This window comes from Pterocles gutturalis, unplaced genomic scaffold (assembly GCF_000699245.1).
Source record: "Pterocles gutturalis isolate BGI_N339 unplaced genomic scaffold, ASM69924v1 scaffold7544, whole genome shotgun sequence".
Taxonomy (NCBI): domain Eukaryota; kingdom Metazoa; phylum Chordata; class Aves; order Pterocliformes; family Pteroclidae; genus Pterocles; species Pterocles gutturalis.
The window spans coordinates 77662-97068 of NW_010128244.1; the positions used below are offsets into that span (position 1 = coordinate 77662).

General features: G+C 42.8%; 1 protein-coding gene across 1 annotated transcript; it reads left to right on the forward strand.

Annotated features, from left to right (window-relative positions):
• Nucleotides 1-4533: 4533 nt before the first annotated feature.
• Nucleotides 4534-10390, forward strand: IGSF22 (immunoglobulin superfamily, member 22). Its single transcript, XM_010079540.1, is given in 6 exon segments — nucleotides 4534-4543; nucleotides 5917-6201; nucleotides 8008-8028; nucleotides 8031-8131; nucleotides 8754-8839; nucleotides 10102-10390. Coding segments are annotated over 6 exon segments (792 nt in total).
• Nucleotides 10391-19407: the final 9017 nt, after the last annotated feature.

Here is a 19407-nt window from a genome sequence, read left to right on the forward strand (position 1 = left end):
TTCAATGCCCTTCAGTGTCAAAACTGACTCAGTGAATAAAATTACTTGTTCTGTCATCAGCTTCCTGTGCATCTGCTGGAGAATATTTGTTGGTGATTGATAGGAGTGTGCATTTAGGAGCGAAGTTCAATGTATAAGTTGGCTCCTGTACAAGTGGACTTTATATAGAGGACAATTGCTTTATGACAAATAAGGTATAGAGAGCTCTAAGATACTGACTTTGAGGTCCATGTGCCAATCCTCAGCAGGTATTAGTTGGCAGTGCTTCACTGACTTGAGTAGAAGTGAATGATTTATACTGATGAAGGAGATCTAGCCTGCTGTCCACTCCCATTCTGCATATGTGGAATGTCCTGAGAGAGTGGTCACTGATAAAATCAGGCTGCTTTGCATCAGTGCACTAGTACAAAGCAAATGTACTCTACTCTGCCCTGGTGAGACCGCATCTGGAATATTGTGTCCAGTTCTGGGCCCCTCAGTTCAAGAGGGACAGAGAACTGCTGGAGAGAGTCCAGCGCAGAGCCACAAAGATGATGAAGGGAATGGAGCATCTCCCTGCTGAGGAAAGGCTGAGGGAGCTGGGTCTCTTTAGCCTGGAAAAGAGGAGACTGAGGGGTGACCTAATTAATGTTTATAAATACGTGAAGGGTGAGTGTCAGGAGGATGGAGCCAGGCTCTTCTCTGTGACATCCAGTGACAGGACAAGGGGCAGTGGGTTCAAGCTGGAACATAGGAGGTTCCACTTGAATATGAGAAAAAACTTCTTCACGGTGAGGGTGACAGAGCACTGGAACAGGCTGCCCAGAGAGGGTGTGGAGTCTCCTTCTCTGGAGACATTCAAAGCCCGCCTGGATGCGTTCCTGTGTGATCTGATCTGGGTGTTCCTGCTCCAGCAGGGGGATTGGACTAGATGATCTTTCGAGGTCCCTTCCAATCTCTAACATTCTGTGAAATGTCAGCCCAGTTGCACAGTCTGGTAGCGAGGGCTGCACTGCTGCTGTCTCGCACCAGGCAAGAGCATGCCACTTGGTCAAGATCAAAATATTCAAATGCCTCTTGAAATGTTATTTTGTCTAACAGATTTGGAGCCAATCCTCCTGTTTACTCTTGGGCCTTACTGTAATTAACATTTCTGTCTCTCTGAAGGACCTTGTGGCAGCGTTCTGATCTCTTCTGACAGCAGAGGTAGTCTTAAGAAGTGCTTAGGATTAGGAGAAAGGAGCTCTGGCCATGCAGATGCACTTGAGATGAGTGGGGCTGCTTCTTCTGTAATCAGTAGGTTTGAAACTGAGCTGACAATAGGAACTAAGATAAGCTATGTGTCTTACTAGACTTCTCTTTCTACTGGGCCATTGTTCTCTATTAAAACTCCTAGCACTTCATCCCCTCTCTCCAGCTTACAGCCCAGGCCTCTCTGTACCAGAGACTACAGCATTAATACCTACAACACAGTTGTTTCCCAGAGGACTGAATTCCTCTCTCCAGGTAGGTTAGCATATAACAAATTTGAGATTATTTTATTTAGAACCAGCTGTGGTGTCTTCTGTTTCATAAACTCTTCCACATTTTTTGAACAGGGCAGAGTCTAGCTCAATGCCTGACTTGTTTGCTGGTTGTTTTGTCTTTAGCCATCACACTTAAGCAGAGTTATCCTGTTTATGTTTCTGTAATGGTAATAGACTAATGACACACTGTCCTTTTGGTAGGTACTGAGATCAGCAGATATACAGGGCTATGTGAAAACAAAAACTAAGATTGCATTTGAGAGCAAGAGCTGTCACCAGGTAAAGCAAATGTCAGCTACCTAGCAGTCATGTATGGTAGAGTGTCGCATTTACTTGTTAGCTACTTTTGAAAGTCCTGCAATTCTGGACCTTTCCTCTGTAATTAGTCTACTTTGGAAAATCTTATCCTTAACCTGTGAATTTGCAGTTGCAAGAAATCTTGAGACTGAAGAGATCAGTAAATGGGACCTTGGTTCCTGTCTCTCCCCTGCTGTCTCTGCAGTGGAGGAACTATGCAGCTTGCGCACAGGTGGTCTTAGAAAGGGTATGTCTGTTGATTGTTGAGTTGGCAAGCTTTAGAAACGGACCTGTACTATTATTTTTGTTGTGTTCTTTCCTGAAACCATATTAAACAAAGAGAAAATGGTAAATTTACAATCTGTTAAAACACTTTTTCTGAGATATGTTGGAGATAACCTTGTTTCTTCTGCCAAGTCTGTAGATGCATATTTGCTGATGTCTGCAAGAGTGATTATCAATTCAGGATAATGTAGGGCAGCTCAGGAGCCCTGCAAGAGAAAAAAAAAATACTCCATTCAAAAGCACAGAAGAAATACATGAATGAAAGCAGCCTTTGCAGCTTTGTGTGTAAGGGACAGGCAGTCAAAGAACTTCATGCTCTGGACAACACAAGCATTGATTTCTAATGTCAAAAAGTGAATTTCACATATTCACGAAGAGCTGAATTCCTTCTATTACATGCAAGGAAAGAGAAGAGTCTACTCTCCTCTGAGTACTGGTACATATCAGGCTCTAGTACCCGAATACAACAGATGTCACATTCTCATGGCATGGTGTGAAAGTCACAGAAGGGGGTACAATTAACTTCGATGTAGACGACCTCCCCAAGCTTGTGCACCATGTAATCCTCAGCAGGGCAGCAGTGTCAGGTTTATTCAGTTGATAGCAAAGATGAATGCAGAGAAAGGCTAAATTATTTACTCAGAATTAAAAGCCATGTTGGCACCAGAACTGGCAATATGGCTCAGAGCATTTAAGAAGATAAAGCTTAAACAGTCTGGCAGAGAACTTGGGTATTGCGGTTCCTGGGCTGTTCTCTGTACTCGACCATGCTACTCAACTTCTGTGTTCCCTCTTGCTTCTTTATCTCTTATCTGCCTGTTGCTGCTTAGGTTTAAAATAGAGTTAAATAAGTCACTGTATTGCACTAGTTTTAATCCAATATGTTGGTAGCCAGTGTTTTCCAGGGATCATCTCTTTACTTGGAGAGAGCCTGGCTTGCCAGACACTCTTCAGAGGACTCAGCGTCTTCTGCCTACCTTTTGATCTCAATACATCTGAGAATCTGGCAGTACTGTGCATCTTACTAAAGGCATTTCTCCTTTGGTAAATGATAGTGTTTGTCTGAGTCAAAGTTTTCTTACTATGTCTGACCTTAACTCCCCTAGTCCCAGTAAGCAGCTGCAAGATGTCTGCTTTTTGCTGAAAAGGCAAAGGCAACACTTCCCTCCAGGGATCAGAAGGTTTTCCCTCCCTGCATAGATACTTCGCTCTTTCTCCTTTGCCTGCTTAGCTTGTTTGCCTCTGAAGTGGACACAGGGAAGACTGTGAGGAATTAAGTCAAGACTAACAAGGCAGAACAGAAACCTCCTCTTGTAAATTAGCTTTGACTCCTTTTGTCTCAAAAGAAGGAAAACCAGATGCAATTGGTTTCACTACATCCCCTGTCATCTTTTGGTCTCCAGGCTGTTGTGAGGAGTATGGAGAGCAAACACTCAAGCATCACAAAGGTCAGGGTAATGAAGAGATCATTTGGAGTCACTCCTTCCCTTTCTGAGGCTTATGTCTGTCAGTGTGGCCAGGCTTAGTGATCCAGACTGAAAGATTTTCTCACTCATATTCATTGGTTCTCCTCCGCAGCAGTGTACATACATGTGTGTGCGTGCACACATGTCCACTCAACATGCCAAAGTAGCTGGTGTAAGAACAGAAGCATGAGGGAGGATTCACGAGGACTGGGAAATGAGCATGGAAAGGGACTGCCTGGTTTTTGAGTCAGTTTGGATGGGTGGGAGGAATTGGATTGGGTTGACGTTTTCTTTTTGTTGGGGAAAATGTGACTTCTAGCCCAGATACCAGGTTTTTCTGTGTCTAAGTTGGGCTCTTGTTTCTGAATTAGGCTATTGAAGAGGTATGTGAAGGTTGGTTCCTGGATAGATTTATTAGACAAGCAATAAATAACATCTTATTCACATTACAGCATGAACAATCCCATTTCCACGCACTTCTGATTTGATAAATGCATCTGTGTTAATAATAACATTAACTTCTAGAGAAGGAAGCACAGAGCCTCCTGTCGTGCTGGTATCCCTCTTTCACCTGTGCACTACAGCATGTGTTTATTTTTGCTGTCTGTATACTATATTTTTTGCTCACTGGAAAAGTTGACAATGTTTCAGCCTCTGCACTTTTTTTTTGTTGATTTTTATTAACTTTTTTACCTTCCTTTTTCTTTCCTAAACTACCAGAAATCATAAGAAATCATCAGGAAAGCTGGTATATTCCCTAGGGGTTTTGCTGTTGCTTTTTCTGGAGTTTACCCCTAGAATTGTTCCTGTTAGCCTCTGGAAGTTGCCTACATTTTGATATCCTTTAGTGTTCTGTTTTTTTATGTTCCTGTGTTTTGCAAAGCATAACCCAGGTGCCTCCTGCATAGACACTCCCTTTTTGTTTGAATTTAACATAAATAGAAAATGGATAACAGCAGTTTGTTCCAAACAGAAATCAAATGCGATCAGGTAAGAGAAGCAGTTTATTGCTGCTAGTTCAGCCTTTGTTGCAAGCAAGATATGTAGTTTGTGTCCTTCAGAATGGATAGACCCGTATACACATAAAGCAGCCTCTTGTACCTGCACTGTTTCAGCACTGCTGCTGTTAACACAAGTAAAGTGAAAGAGAGCTAAATACACGGGCTGAGATCTGTAATTCATTCTCCTCTTGAGAAGCACCTCACTTATTGGGAATGAAGGCATCCTCTGTATGAAGAAGGGTGACAATCTCAGGCTTATTAAGGACTAGAAGAGAACTGATTAAAGAATGCCCTCTGTAATGTAACATCATGAATGATTTTCCAAAGAGCCTATTCCCTGCTTGAACCGAGTGAACGGGCTGGACTTGGAAATGGTGGAAACTTCTCCCTGTATAACTTAAACATCAACAAAGCCAAAGCCTGGCTGTTTCACTGAGGTGTGAAAGGAGCACTGGGGACTGACTCAAACACCAATATTTGTTGAATGTTTAACTGTTTGAAAACTAGACCCACATATTTTGTCTTTAACACAAAAAACCAAGACTGCTGGTAAATTGTTTAATAGAATCATAAAGGTTGGAAAAGACCTCAAGGATCATCAAGTCCAACTGTCAACCCAACACCACCCAACTCACTAACCCATGTCCCGAAGCACCACATCTACATGTTTCTTGAACCCCTCCAGCGATGGTGACTCCACCACTTCCCTGGGCAGCCTGATCACTCTTTCAGTGAAGAAATTTTTTTCTAATGTGTAGCCTAAACCTCTCCTGGCACAACTTGAGGCAGTTTCCTCTTGTCCTGTCACTTGTTACCTGGGAGAAGAGGCCAGCGCCCACCTCACTACACCCTCCTTTCAGGCAGCTGTAGAGAGTGATGAGGTCTACTCTCAGCCTCCCCCCCAGCCCCCTCAGCCGCTCCTCGTCAGCCCTGTGCTCCAGACCCTTCCCCAGCTTCGTTGCCCTTCTCTGGACCTGCTCCAGCACCTCCATGTCCTTCTTGTGGTGAGGGGCCCAAAACTGAACACAGTGTTCAAGGTGCTCCATTCTTCATTGCTCATAAGTAATGCAAAGTAAACATCTTTGGGCAGTGGGTTTGAGCTGCAAAATCCATAACCCTAAAACACAAAGCTGCAGAGCCTGGGCTGAAAAAACTGGAAGCCACAGTCTCCTAAAGCCAGTCTGGGGACAGGCAAGCAGAGGAACATCAAGACCTCATTTTCACACTGGAAGTGAAGTCCCAAGCCTAGCATCTTTCCTGCACAGGAGCCCATGCTATATCCTGTAAAGCCACCTGTTTTGATTTATAAGGTGCTTGCTGGTATGTGCCATTTTTTCCTACTACCCCCTTCCCCTTTCCCAGGGGTTCCAATTCAGTTGGTCAGCAATCTCAAGAACACTCAAGTGAAAAAGAAGGGAAAAGCCAGCCTGGAGTGTGTGCTGGCTTCTGAAGATGTCACCCTGAAGGGGATGAAGAATGGACAAGTGATGGGGAGGTTTCCTAAGTACACCAGGAAGGATGAAGGGAGGAGAGCAGAGCTTATCATTAGTGCTGCTGAGCGGAGTGACTCGGGAGATTGCCCAGCGATCGCTATGCAGGACAGTGATCCTAAGGAGCAGTACAGCAGTGCCCGTGTGACTGTGGAGGGTAAGTGTGAATGGCTCAAGAGAGAAAGAGGAGGAGGAATAGTAGTCTTTACGCTGTCCTTCAGTGAACTCTGCAGAGGAGCAGCGCTGCTTTGCTGTTAACAGCTAGGAAACTGATGCAAAGTAACACTGCTCTGCAGCCTGTTTATTGTTTAAGGTGGAATAAGCTGTTAGTCTCTGCCCCCTCTTGGTAGCATGAAGGTAATAATTAAGGACTTCTCTTTGCTGTATGAAGTGGTAGAAGCATAAAGCAGTAAATCTGCCATTGTAAGTCCTTGTACCACCTAAACCTAGTAAAGTGTACTTTTTTTTTAATTTTAATCAGAGTTGTCCTAATGAATTCTTATCCTGATTCTTTAAAGTGACCCACGGGACATTTGACTGTAGTCTGCTGAGGACCAGCAGCACAACGTGAGGCTGGTAAATAATTGATGTCACATTTGTTTTGTGAATTAATTTTGCAGTAGCATTATTGATGCTGTAAACCTAAGTCTATGATCTTTGTAGGAAGACACAAGGCTCTTGACAGCAGGGGAAAAAAAAAGGTTAGAAAGCTTAGCTTCACGTTCTCAGCATAGGCTGGAGAAGAATTTCAAAGTTGGGGTGTAGATTTTGGTGACTGTTAATATTTGAGGTTACTTCTGTTAGATGGGGACCAGCTTTGAACTATGCGCAGGTGCTTTATAGGCTGGAGAAGAATTTCAAAGCTGGAGTGTAGATTTTGGTGACTGTTAGTATTTGAGGTTACTTCTGTTAGATGTGGACCAGCTTTGAACTATGCGCAGGTGCTTTCCATGAAAAGTGCAGCAGTCTAAGACTATTTTAAAATGAACTGCACAGGAGGATAAAATTACATTAGTGTATCCTTCACAGGTTCAGGAACAAGACTATTCATTTGGTAGGATGGTATGAAGGGAACTTCAGAGGCCAAAAGAAACGCAGCTGTGAGATCAGGCAGATTTTCTCACATGAAGACTGATCTGCCCTAGCGCCCATCCCTGACAGATGTGAGGCTGGTCTCTTCCTAATAGTCTGCGTTTTTTGTGCTGGATTATACCCCACAGATCCTGTTCAGGTGTGTGGACTTGGGTGGAGGTCACTCTCTTATTTGCATTTTGGACATATATTTCTCAGTTTTCCCAAAACAGACCAGAAGGGAGCAGTTTCCCGATGGCATCCCCAGCCCTGGGCTTTCCAGCTGTATGCCTGGCAAGTCCGTGGCTGGCAGTGGGCAAGGAAGCCCTGGCTCCTGGAGGGTGGGTGGTATGTGAGAGTCCTCTGTGGGCCATGGCCAGGGTGGCCTGGAGAGACAGTGTGGGGCAGGAGCCTTCTGTGCCCACTCCTCTGGGACAGACACCACTTCTGTGGCACAGGTAACCTGGAAAGGTGAGGCTGAGCTGCCTCTGACTCCTGTGCAAACTGGAATTGTAGTCTGGTGCCTTAGTTACAGATTCATCTTTCCCCATGAGGAGTTGAGGCTCAGGTGTGGTATAGGAAGTGTTCAGCTGGTTTGACAGTTCCTCCGGACTAGCTAAGGGTCTGGAGCAGTGCCAAGAGGCTGTGTTCTGCTTCAGTTTTGGGTTCCTATAGCTGCGTTCCCTCCTGCTGCTTAAAAACAGCCTTTCTCCATCCCTCTTTTTTTCCCCATGATGTCCAATTCACTAAACTGCTTTTGTCCTGAGAGCCTGTCCATTTTGTTATGAGGTCTCGCTTGCTGTTAAATACCTCTTTGGAGTTTGAAGTGTTCAGTTGACAATCATTCTGCACTGCTTTTCTGTTCACGTGCTTCTACTGGGATTTCTTCCAGAGACATCTGCAACTATGAAGAGTATGTATGTGATGTTCATGCTCTAACTGGGGATCCTGCCAAGCTCTGTGTTGTCCTGAATGATGCAAAAGTGGAAGGAATATGGCTCAAGGATGGCAAATAGGTAAAACATCCGTGTTATTGTCAATGTAATGAAAGGCTGCAAAACCCTAGTGGGAAGTTTTCTCCAAATAGCTACTGTGGGACTTGGCCTGGTTTTGATAAAGGGCTTTTGACTAAAGACAGACAATGATTGGACAGATCAGACAAGAACGAATCTAATCTTTCCTAGCCTACTGCAGCCTCAGTATTATTAAATTTTGGCTTTGAATCTTGGCTTTTTCAAAATCTTCCTTCCCAGTCTCCTATAAAGATGGTTTCCCATTTGCTAACCTATTTTCTCAGCCTGTAGACTCACATTCTTTCCCACGAGGTTGTCTTCCCACCACCCACTCTTCTCTCTCTCCCAGTCTCTGATTTTCAGAGTAATCTGTAAATGTATCCGTTACATGCTAATGCATACCCTTCAATGCATGCTATGTGGCTCCTCTATGCAGATGCACAGATCACTCTGTCCACCTAACACTGAATTTATTTTGTCCATAGATCACAGAGCATCTTTAGCAGCGTAAGAGCTAGAAATCCTGACCGCTTAGTCATCTTCGAGCAGGAAACTAATCAGAGGATCCAGGGACAGCATCAGAGGTGGTGTTTGTTGCAATGTGCTGCCTTATTCTTGTTGTCAGATTACGGCCATGAAAGGGATCCAGACAGTGAAGCAGGGAGACATCCATTAACTCATCATTGAGAAAATAGAGGAGCATGAAGGGACGTAAATATTCAGAGCCAAGGAAGCAGACTGGAGAGACAGTTGCCACTGGAGGTAGCCACCCCATCTCCGTACTGCTCTTTAGCACATGTACGCAGATGCTTGCAGAATCACTGCTTCACCAGTTTTCCTCACCTGGACGATTTTACAGGCAGGAGCAAAACCTCTTCTTTCTGCGTCTTTGTTCCCCGAAGGGAGAAAATTGAACAGTCATACTGATTGATTTTAAGTGACTAAGCATAGGTTTCTGTGTTTATAAATCAGTGATCAGGAATGTTGGCTAGAGCCTTTACTTCAAACATTGTTGTCATGAGCAACAAGAAACACACCTTTTCTGAAATCATATATATAGAAATATATAAATATGTGTATTACGAAGCTCTTGGCAACCAGATGGCGCCAGATGGATGTTCGGCCTCATCTGCAGCAGGCAATAAGCCTTTCTGTCTGCTGAAGCTGGATAGATCCCGCTGCCCAGACAGTGGGGCAAATGCAGCAGTAAGGATGCTGTGGCTGCAGCACAGAATATTTCTCATAACCTGTGTTGCAATGAAAACCCATCCACAGCAAAGCTTTGGTATAGGGAGGGTTGATTTTCCTGCAGTCAAAAATATTTCTGAATGCCTTTTTATGACTTTCAGCAAAACTGGTAATTTCTAAACATACACACGTTGTGACAAATATAAAAGGAAAACCAAATGTGTTTAGGAACCTGGCAATTTTATTGTGTGCAGGACTCTCTAACAAATAAGGAAGCATTTTCTTTACAAGCAGTACCTTAAGTTTGATTCCGCTATCTTCATCACGATCATAGATATCCCAGTGTGGCCTTGGGGAACGACACCACAAAGGATGGCTTCTTGTGCCTTGCAAAACTTAGAAGCTGCCTGGAATCAAATCTCCAGGCTCTAGGGAAGTGAGGAGCTTTGGGCCTTGCTGTTTCCCAGAGGTCCCTCTTTTTCTGCTGAGCTGAAAAACTAAAAGATGTCAGCTGGCTCCCAGTACAAGAAATTGAACTAAATTAACTGAATTAAAACACACTAAAGATTTTGAGTGTCTCTGAAGACTTTCACAAAATACAGGATTCTTTTATTAAAACCATGGAGTGTATGAAGGGCCCAGATTTGGGCCAACTTCTCTGGGAACTCACAGGCACAGGAAAAATGTCAAGCTATATTTGCAGCTGCAACTTTCAGATGTCTTCTGTTCTTTCTAGATTCTCCCGTTATTGAAGAATGAGTCCTCGAGCTTTTTGCTGCACACAGCGTTACCGCGAAGACTAAGCGTATGGCAAGCATTAAGCGTACGGCAAGCATCAAGGTGCCTTTCAAGGCAAAGCCAGTGCCCAAAGTCAGGTGCTTCAACGATGATACTGAGGTGACAGAGGAAGAGAAAGTGGTGATGGAGAAAGCCAGCGACTACATTACAATCAAAACCTGTGCAAGAGAAGACACCGGAGACATTGTACTGAATCTGAAAAACGACTCTGGCTCGGCTTCTGACAATATTCTTAGCTCAACCTTGTTAGTAGGTCCTAAATTAATCATTTTATAGCAGGACAATCACTGGTAGATAAGTTGGGTTACAGACACTGTAATTCAGACTTTCTTTTTAGAAATCATGCAGTGGAGCAGATTCTTGAGTTATCAAATCAAGTGATTAAAGCCAGTTTAGTTCTGCTGTGAGCTACAGAGATTTACACTGTGACAGAGTGTGACCCTCCAAATAATAGCCCTCCATGTCACTGTGGTCAGCTGCTCGCATGGCAGACAAACTGAAACCCCACAGGGGAAAGTAGAGTTCCTGGAACATATGGGAAAGATGTCAAATGAGATGGAAAGCACCCAAAGGCATTGGAGGAAAGCAGGTCACTCACTTCCTCATTGAGAGAAGGATGGCTGGAGAAAAAAGTGTAGATCAAAGTAGGGGTGGTGGAGAACAACTACACCACATTTGCTACAGAGATAGTGGAAGAAGGGAAAGCCTACTAATTCAGAATACATGTTATAAACTCTGAGTGCCTTATCAAGCCCCTGGAAACAGAGGAAAGTTTTGCTCAAGAACCTATTAGTGGTTTCACAGTCCCACTTCCCATAATTTTTGTCCTCTTGCTCCTTGCCAGTCCCCAAAAGAACACCATCCCCTGTGCTTCAGGGGACAAATTCCAGGGACAGATCTTACTTAGAAGCTTCTTTGTGCTTAGGCTGATAGCCAGGATCAAACAAATACCCAGGTCCTTTCACTGCAAGTGGTTTTGGATTCAGGAACTCCTTGATGTGGACTGGCCACGAGAGAGGACTGGCTAACACTGTTCTAGTGTCAGTTGCATAAGTTCAGTGGGATACGGCAGAAATGAAAAGTGGCTTTCTGTGGAAAATAATGTGGGGGAGGAGGGAAGATAATTTAAAAGGGAATGCTTAAAAACATGTTGTTTTGCAGCCAAAAAAGAAAATATGTCAGCCAGAAACTAACTTGGTTAGAAAACGGTGCTAGACTGTCTTCTGGGAGTTATAGTTTGAGTACGTCTTGTTCCCATTTTTCCTTTGCGGACTGGGATCTCCAATGAAAAAGGATTTGCAGTCCCCTTTCCCCAAGACCAGAGTGTATCAACAGAAAATACAGTGCAAAAAGTGAGTCTAGCCTATTGAAACATTTCAGAAAGAAAATCACTAAATTGTATCAGTTCTCATCTAACACTTCTAATTTTTATCCAAACTTTCTATAGATCAGGGGAGGCATTTCTGAGTGGCTTTGTAATGCATTGCAGAAAGAACTAATTTTCAGAATAAATGCAAGAATTTAAATGTTTCAAGATCTGAAATGACAAAGGGAAGTAGGTGGTAAAGAAAGAGTCTTTAGAAAAAGGTTGTGGCCATGAATAAACCTTTACATACAAGTTACCCTTCTTGACTTCTTGCTGTAAATACATACATATATATTTATACATACACACATAACACATATATACAACTTGCAGACAACTAATTCTGATTGTACTGTGCTAATTTGATTTTCTTCTGTGTAGACCCTCCAAGACAGGTGTCTCAGCCTCAAGTTGTAGATGTCAGGAAGGAAGATGTCACCATCACCTAGAACTTCCCAGCCCAGGATGGAGGCTCCCCCGTACAAGGATTGCTGCCTTTCTTCCTTTTTTTCTGTGATGTAACCTTGTGTCCCAGTCATCAAGGAGCCAGTCCAAGGTCAGACCAAGATTATTATCTGTTTTATGTAGGCAGAAGAAAAGTTAGATAAGCTTTGAATGCAAAGCCGAGTATTGATTAATCAAGGAAAATGTCATCATGGCATCTAACAAGATACACATTTTGACATATGCTGTTCAAAGCCCTCAAATAGAAATGGCTTGATACCCACAAGCAATGATGAGAGGGCAGAACACTCGGCACCTGTGAAAGTCACACCTATGGATTTGGGTGCCCAGTTTCATTAATCTCTATTTTACATTTCCCCCTACCTAAATTTGACTGCTTTTCCCTGACTGAGACCAGAAGTGAATTAAACAAGTGACTGATTTTGTTGTATCCATCAGATAGCGACCATATGATCCATGCTTAGCACAGCTTGGATAACACATGGGAGTGCTCTATCAGCAGCAGCATCTGACTAACGAGACTTTTGCTTTTCCTTTTGTGTTAATATTTTGGTTCTTTCTTGGATTCTTTTCTCTGTCTCATTCAAAATGTTGGACTTACATATTAATTAAGTTACAATTGATCACACTATCAAAAAATATTCTCCTTAAAGCACCAACACTACTCATGGTAAATAATAGAAGCACTTTTTAAGGCAAATTATTCACCTACTGAGGGGTTTTTTTCAAAATTGAATGGAGGATTAACCTTTGCCTGAAGCCTAGATTGTGAAAGTGTTGGCCACTCAATAGTTTGTGTGGAGCAAGACATGAAGATACTTTTCCCCAGCATCTATGATTATACCAGGCTACAGACCATAATCTAGTGGAAAGCAAATTATGCATTTTTCCTCATATTACATGCATCAAAATTTCATCTCCTCCTTAGGGAGAGAGATATGAAAGTTAGCAGACCAGTGGAGAAGTGAAGGCTAGACCTGGGTAAAGGGCTCCCTGAACCCCTGAAATTTATATTGTACTCCAGCATTCTGTGAGCTGAAATTTCTTTTTGGTTTATCTTAATCCATAAGAAATTTTTAAAAAATCAGTTACCACTGGGAAAACCTTTATGGGTGGTTAGAGAGTTGTGTAATTGCAACATGTGTGTCTCTAGGTACTGGATTCAAAGTGGATGGTTTTCTGGAGGATACAGAATGAGTTCTGTGTGATAGCTGCGAACCGCGCAGGCCCTGGACTTCTCAACATGCCCTCAGCCTCTTGTTGCAGAGGATCCTGTCGGTATGTTTCTTTCACTGTTTAATGTCTAGTTTTCCTAAACACGTATGTGATTATCAGATCTGTGCATTTATTAAGTTTGAGGGCAAATTCCAGCTCGGCTCAATGTCATGGACTGCATTGTGTTTACAGCATAACTAAAGGTTAAGGAAGGCTTTCATATTGTTGGCTATACGTGTAATTATATTATAAGTGCCTGAAAGTGTGATTATTCACTGAAAATGTGTAACTATTAAGATAAGGACACAGTAAGAGATTCCCATTTGGGGGGAATTGAGTATACGCAAACAGCAGAGATCACCATTAGAAAGGCGCTCTAAGGCGTAGACACCTTTAGTGCTTAATGTTCATGTATAGGCTGCCAAGGGCCATAATGTATGGCAAAGAAAAGCATTTCTCATACATATTACTATGCTCCTTTCATCAGTCCGCCATCAACCCTTTTAAAAGAAGAGAAAACTCTTGCGGAATTCACATTCTTTTATTTTAAGACTAGATTTTTAGTAGTAAAGAATCCATGCGTAATTCTGGACTAATCAAAATGGCAAACTCCAAAGGATTACAGTAGCCTCAGAAACACTGAAATGGGGAGATTTTATTTTGTGCCAGTTACAGAGAATTGTTACTCTATATGACCATATAACTAAAGCATTTTAGAAACAAAAAGCTGTCAGAAGCCATCAATAAATAGCTTAAACTATTGATGGAATTTTTAATAGATACAGGAGTGTGCCTCCGTAGCTGCACATAATGTAGAAAAAGCCTGGCCAAGTGTAGAAGCCAGTATAGCTAAAAAATTAGAGAATTCTACGTAGTAGATGAGAACCTTGAGGTTAAATAGTTACTCAGGTGGGAAAGCATTCAGGTTCCTTAACATCAGAAGACAACACAAAAACAATTCAAAGCCTGAAGCTATGATTCTTCTCCTACTTGAAGACTCATGTTATTCCACATTAGGCCTAGGCAATATGTACTGTCCATATGCAGCATATCTCTTATGACCCTGTGTGCTCTTATGAGTGTTCTCTATAAAAGCCATTAGCATCAAGTTTGTCATGGCATGCTGCACTGGTTGACTTTTTGGTTTGGGGCGAGGAATGGGTCATTGCATTTTAACTGAGACTTTTGGGTCAGAACATGGATTCGCATACACAACTCTCTCTTCATTTTATTAAAAACATACAGATATTTTTTAATATTCCATCTTTTGCTCTTCTTATGTATTATGGAGACCTAACTAGACTGCTGCAGGGTGGACTAAAGACCAAAAAGCAAGATCTGTATTTTCAAAAATGACTATTAATTAGGGGTACTGTAATCTTTGGCAAATAAACGTGAAGAACAATAACAAGATCTTGCAAGCCAGTGAGCAAATTCAGTAATCCAGGCAGGCCTGATAGCACCTGACCGCCTTACACAGAACTGTAAGAGGGATTTATTAAACAAGAAGAGACAAAAGGCACTCAAATCCATACAAGGAAATGTACTGCAGAGCTCACCAGTCAGTTAGGAAGAGACAGAAGCAAAGTTTTAAGGTGTAGACACCTCCCAAACACATGTGGAGAATGAATGGTGGTCAGTGCTCACAGAAGGTGCCCTTTCCAAGCTGAATTCAGATGGTCCCACGTCAAATGTTGTGAGGATTTTTCTTAAATGGCCAACCTTGGAACAGGGGCTACGTGTATGTGCTGTGCTGGGATCTGCATTGTTTTGTTGAACAGCATTTGCTCTGTGTTTATTAAGGCTCCTTTCATTCTAAAACCTTGCAGGTTTGGCATCTTGAAATAGGAGTATATGCCAGCACAGGCCTGCGGGGACAGTAGTGTGTCGCAGCTCTCCTGCTGTTGCCCACCTTCAGGACTACTGAAGTTGGTGGTTTTTTCCAACTCCACCATTTCTTTAGCCTGGCAGGAGCCAGACCAGGGAGATGTGCTGTCAGGATACATACTAGAGATGTGAGCTGAGGACACCAAGAAATGGACAAAATGCACCGAGGTCACTATCTCAGTACCACTTACACTGTGGGAGGCTTGCAGGAGAGACCTGTACTACTTCTGAACCCGAGCTGTGAATGCATTTGGTATGGGAGAAGCAGTGGAGTTACAGGAAGGAATTCTAACAATGCCACCTTCAGGTTAAGACCTGCAGTATTTGTCCAGCTGGAACTCCCATCTCTCAGCTGTTGCTTTCTTGGGTTTTTAAAATATACCTCATTTTTTAAAGGATTATCAAATTAATTTTGCACAAAAGGAACATTTAGCATCACAGCTCTTCTGCTTTTTGCTGAGTTTTCAGAGGTGCCAAGAAGAGATGGAGAACATTATATACTGTGCAGTCCTTGAGCCAAGTTAAAATCATTCTGCCATCCTTCTTGCTGAACTGTCCCCTGAAAGGTTATATCGGGTGTAATGGCAGTTGTTTCTTCCACCATCTGACCTCATATCACATCTCCTGTGTGATTACAGAGGTCACTGTCTCTGGTTCCTGTCACAGATCCTGTAGTCTGAGTATGGATTAGGAGGGTAGTTACTACAGCAAATAAACCATCAGGTTTGAAATGCCCATTTGTTGTAAATACAGCGGTACTGAGACAGGATTATAACTCTACCTGCCTCACCTGAAATTGTCTTGAATAGGTGCTCATTGCTAAGCTGTTGACTGCTGAGGCATTAATGGTCCTCTTCTGGTGATACAGGTATTAGGAAAAGAACTGGCTTACGCTAACTGCCTTCTGCTTAAACAGTTTGAAGATTTCTTCTTCTAGACTCAGTCATTCACTTCTCCAGGCATGACTCAACAGACTGAAGAATGGCTTTACTGTGCAATCTCTTACTCTTATTTTTGAAATTTCTCTCTCTCTCTGTGTTTTCCTTTTATCCCCCCTATAGGTTTGATCTGACTGTGAGGCTGAAGAGCCACATGGTGGTTCGTGCTGGGACAGCACCATGTGTTCATACATCTTTCCCTGTGAGATTGTGTTGTGTCCTGTCAGAGGAGAAATGCTGCTTTTAGAGTTTTCTTGGGCATCTGGTGAAAAACAGCCGCAGGGCTATGGAGGCTGTAGTTGTCCTGTGGCCTTTATCACATGAGCTGTCATTTTGGTTTAAAAGAAGTTGACTGTTGGAGAAAACTCATTCAGTGCTTTAGGTTCACAAAATCCTGCATAACTGCTCACTATTTTATGGCTAGTCTTTTCATACACCTCTCTGTGGTGGTTAGGGCAGAGGGACTTCTGTGCATGCAGGTTTGTCAGCTGCACGATCCAGCCCTCTGCAGCTGAAGCATCAGTGTTCAGCAAGCCATAAAACATTGGAGAACCTCTGATTCATCATGAGAAGCAGACTTTTTCAAGCATGCAACTACAGTTCATGCTAACTGAAGTGAAATCGTTCTTGATTAAAGCTTGAGTGACCTAGGGGAGTGATCAGGTTGTAAAGACAATGCTTGAGGTCCCAACACTGTCCTTTCTGAGGTGCAATGTCTATTAATGTGAATGTTGAGCTCATTTCTGTAGAGGCTAAGGGCAATTTCTGTGCTTTCCCATTTTTTTTTAAGCCTAGACAACTGCACGAGCTGAGGCTCTACAGTACCTTGCAGAATCAGCCCCACTGTATTAATGTATCTCTCAGTCTAAATTGTACAAGCTTATCTGTATCATACCAGCTATTTTCCCTCAGCTTTCAAGGTGATCAAACTAATGAACCGTAGCATAACGTTTATGTGGCATCTCCCAAGCCAAGCCAGCTCTATGCACAAAGCCTGTCATTGCCTTTACAGCTTGAAGAAATCTCTAGCATTGTTGTCCTTGATCAGCCTGATAGAAAAATGTTTCATGTACAAGTGGCTCCTGTAGACACAGGTTTTGCACTCAAAACTATGGTTTGTTTCTGTTGCCGACCAAGTCAGGAAGCAGAACATTATAGCTGCATGTTTGTCTTGGCCAGGGATCCCCACCACCACCAGTGATGTGGCAAAAAAAAGGCATATCAACAAGAGAGAGGACAAGAAGCATTCCCAGTTCTTATCCACAGCACCAAGCGATTTGATTCTGACCTGTGCCAGGTTGTCCTCAAGAACAGTTACAGAGAAGCACTTTGCGATGTTCAAATGCAAGTTGCAGGTACAGTACAGAGCAAACTTGAGCATCTCAGTCACCTCTGGGTATTGACAGGAGGTATTTCTCTGCTGATGGAAATTTCACACAATTTCTGCATCAATACTACAGTTGTGAAGGTTGTTTTTTTCTTGGGGGAAAAACAAATGTTCCAAATCATACACACTCTTTATCCAAAAAATGCCACAGGAGTGGTCCAAAAATCTAATGTTTCCATTCAAGGGAAGAAAGACTCACTGGTCAAAGGATTTTTCTACCTCTTGTCACTGTGTTTCCCAAGTCCCACCTTCAAGCTAGCTCAGAGCCAGTGAGCTGAGGAGCGCAGGGGAGCAGCACAGTTCAGAGCTGAGGGACAAGGAAAGTGGTGCTGGACTTGGCTCACTCTGTCCATTATGATGGAAAATGATGAAGCCCTTATTGCTCCAGACATCCCCAAATGCTGCTTTGTTTTTCATGCCGTTATTTGATCAGGCAAATCCCCATAACACAAGAGTGTCTGTCCCCTCAGCAGTCTCGTGGCACCTTTTCCATTGCAAGTGGGTCTATGACACCCAAATGGAGGCAGGCTGGCTTGCTCCTTACAGAGACTTCCATTACAATCTGCTGGGGGCTAGGGACCTTTGCAGTGTAATTTGTACTTGTCATCTCTTCAAAGAGTGCTTTTTAAAACTAAAAGCCTTATTTTTTCATCAGAAGGGAATTACACACACAGGGCAAATTGGTCCTCAGGTTGTTCAGAGTAGAAGTCAAGAAGTACTTTCCTAGACACACAGGGACTTTGGAAGGGAGGAAGTGAAGTGAAAAATTTTTGCCCCAGAAAAGAACAGAGGGAAGGTCCCAAACAGAAGAAACCAATATTTAAATATGCTCATTAATTCTTTTATTTCCCCTGACCAGCTACTAATCTGCAGCTGTTTGAAGAAGTCCCAAACACTGTGACCCTAAATCATAGCTCAGATGTAGAAGACAACTAGCAGCCTGACTGTGGTGTCCTGAAATGCGATGGCAGTACCACTGTGTGGTTCACAGCCGCAGAGAAGGTATACAGCAGTAAGTACACTGTCACTCCTTCCAGGGAGCAAATACTTCTTCTGAGCCTGCAATGACACTGGGGACGCTGACCCCTGAATTCATAGGAGTAGTGGTACATCTCCACAGACAGAGGTAAGCATGAAAGTTTATGTCAGTACTGGAGGAGGATGGGTGCTCTTGTACACATGACTGTGGACTAAGCTCAGGCCCCCTCTGTGGCCTTGGGTATGTCACTGACCTGTTCTGCACCTCAGGTCCCCACCTGGGGAACAGACACAACACCTTCTGTCCTATCCCATCCGTTTGGTGGCAGTCTCTTCAGGACCAGGTTTTACTACATGTGTGTGTAGCACGTTACATAGCAGTTCATATAGATGCTGTTTAAATTAAAATTCAAGACAGTAGGGGCCATCTGTGTGCAGGGAAGGTGGTATTATCATGTCTTGACATAACAGAAGATTGGTGTTACAAGTCATTTGTCTTGTAGCATATTTTCAGTCTGACTGGGATTTGTTTCCTAAATGAAAAGCAAACAAATCTGTCACATGTAGGAGACTGTGACAGTCTTTCTGGGCCAGAAGCCATAAGAAGTCCCTAAAAGCATATTAAATCAAACACTCGGAGGTCATCCTGTCAGGTAAACACCTTCTTTGTACATTTGCTCCCTGCTCAGGCCCACTCAGTAATAAGGATGTCTCTTTAGCAGTACTCCCAAACAAAACTGAAGATGCCCCAGCTCATCAAATCAACATGGTAAGTGATCCTTCTGCCCAGTCTGGGGCAAAGCAGAATGCAGGTAGGCTGAATAGTGAGATACAAGCCAATTTTTTTTTGTTTAGCTTATACCTGTTGTAATAAACAATATAGTAATATAAACTAAACTATATATTAGTATATATTACCAGACTATGCATTTATTTCTTCAGAAGCCTGTCCATATACTGCTTATGTCCCATTAAGAGTAATCAGCAATACGTTAAAATAACAGAATAAGTAGTACACTAAAGTGAGTAATCAGGTGTCAAATTTTGTATTTGTATT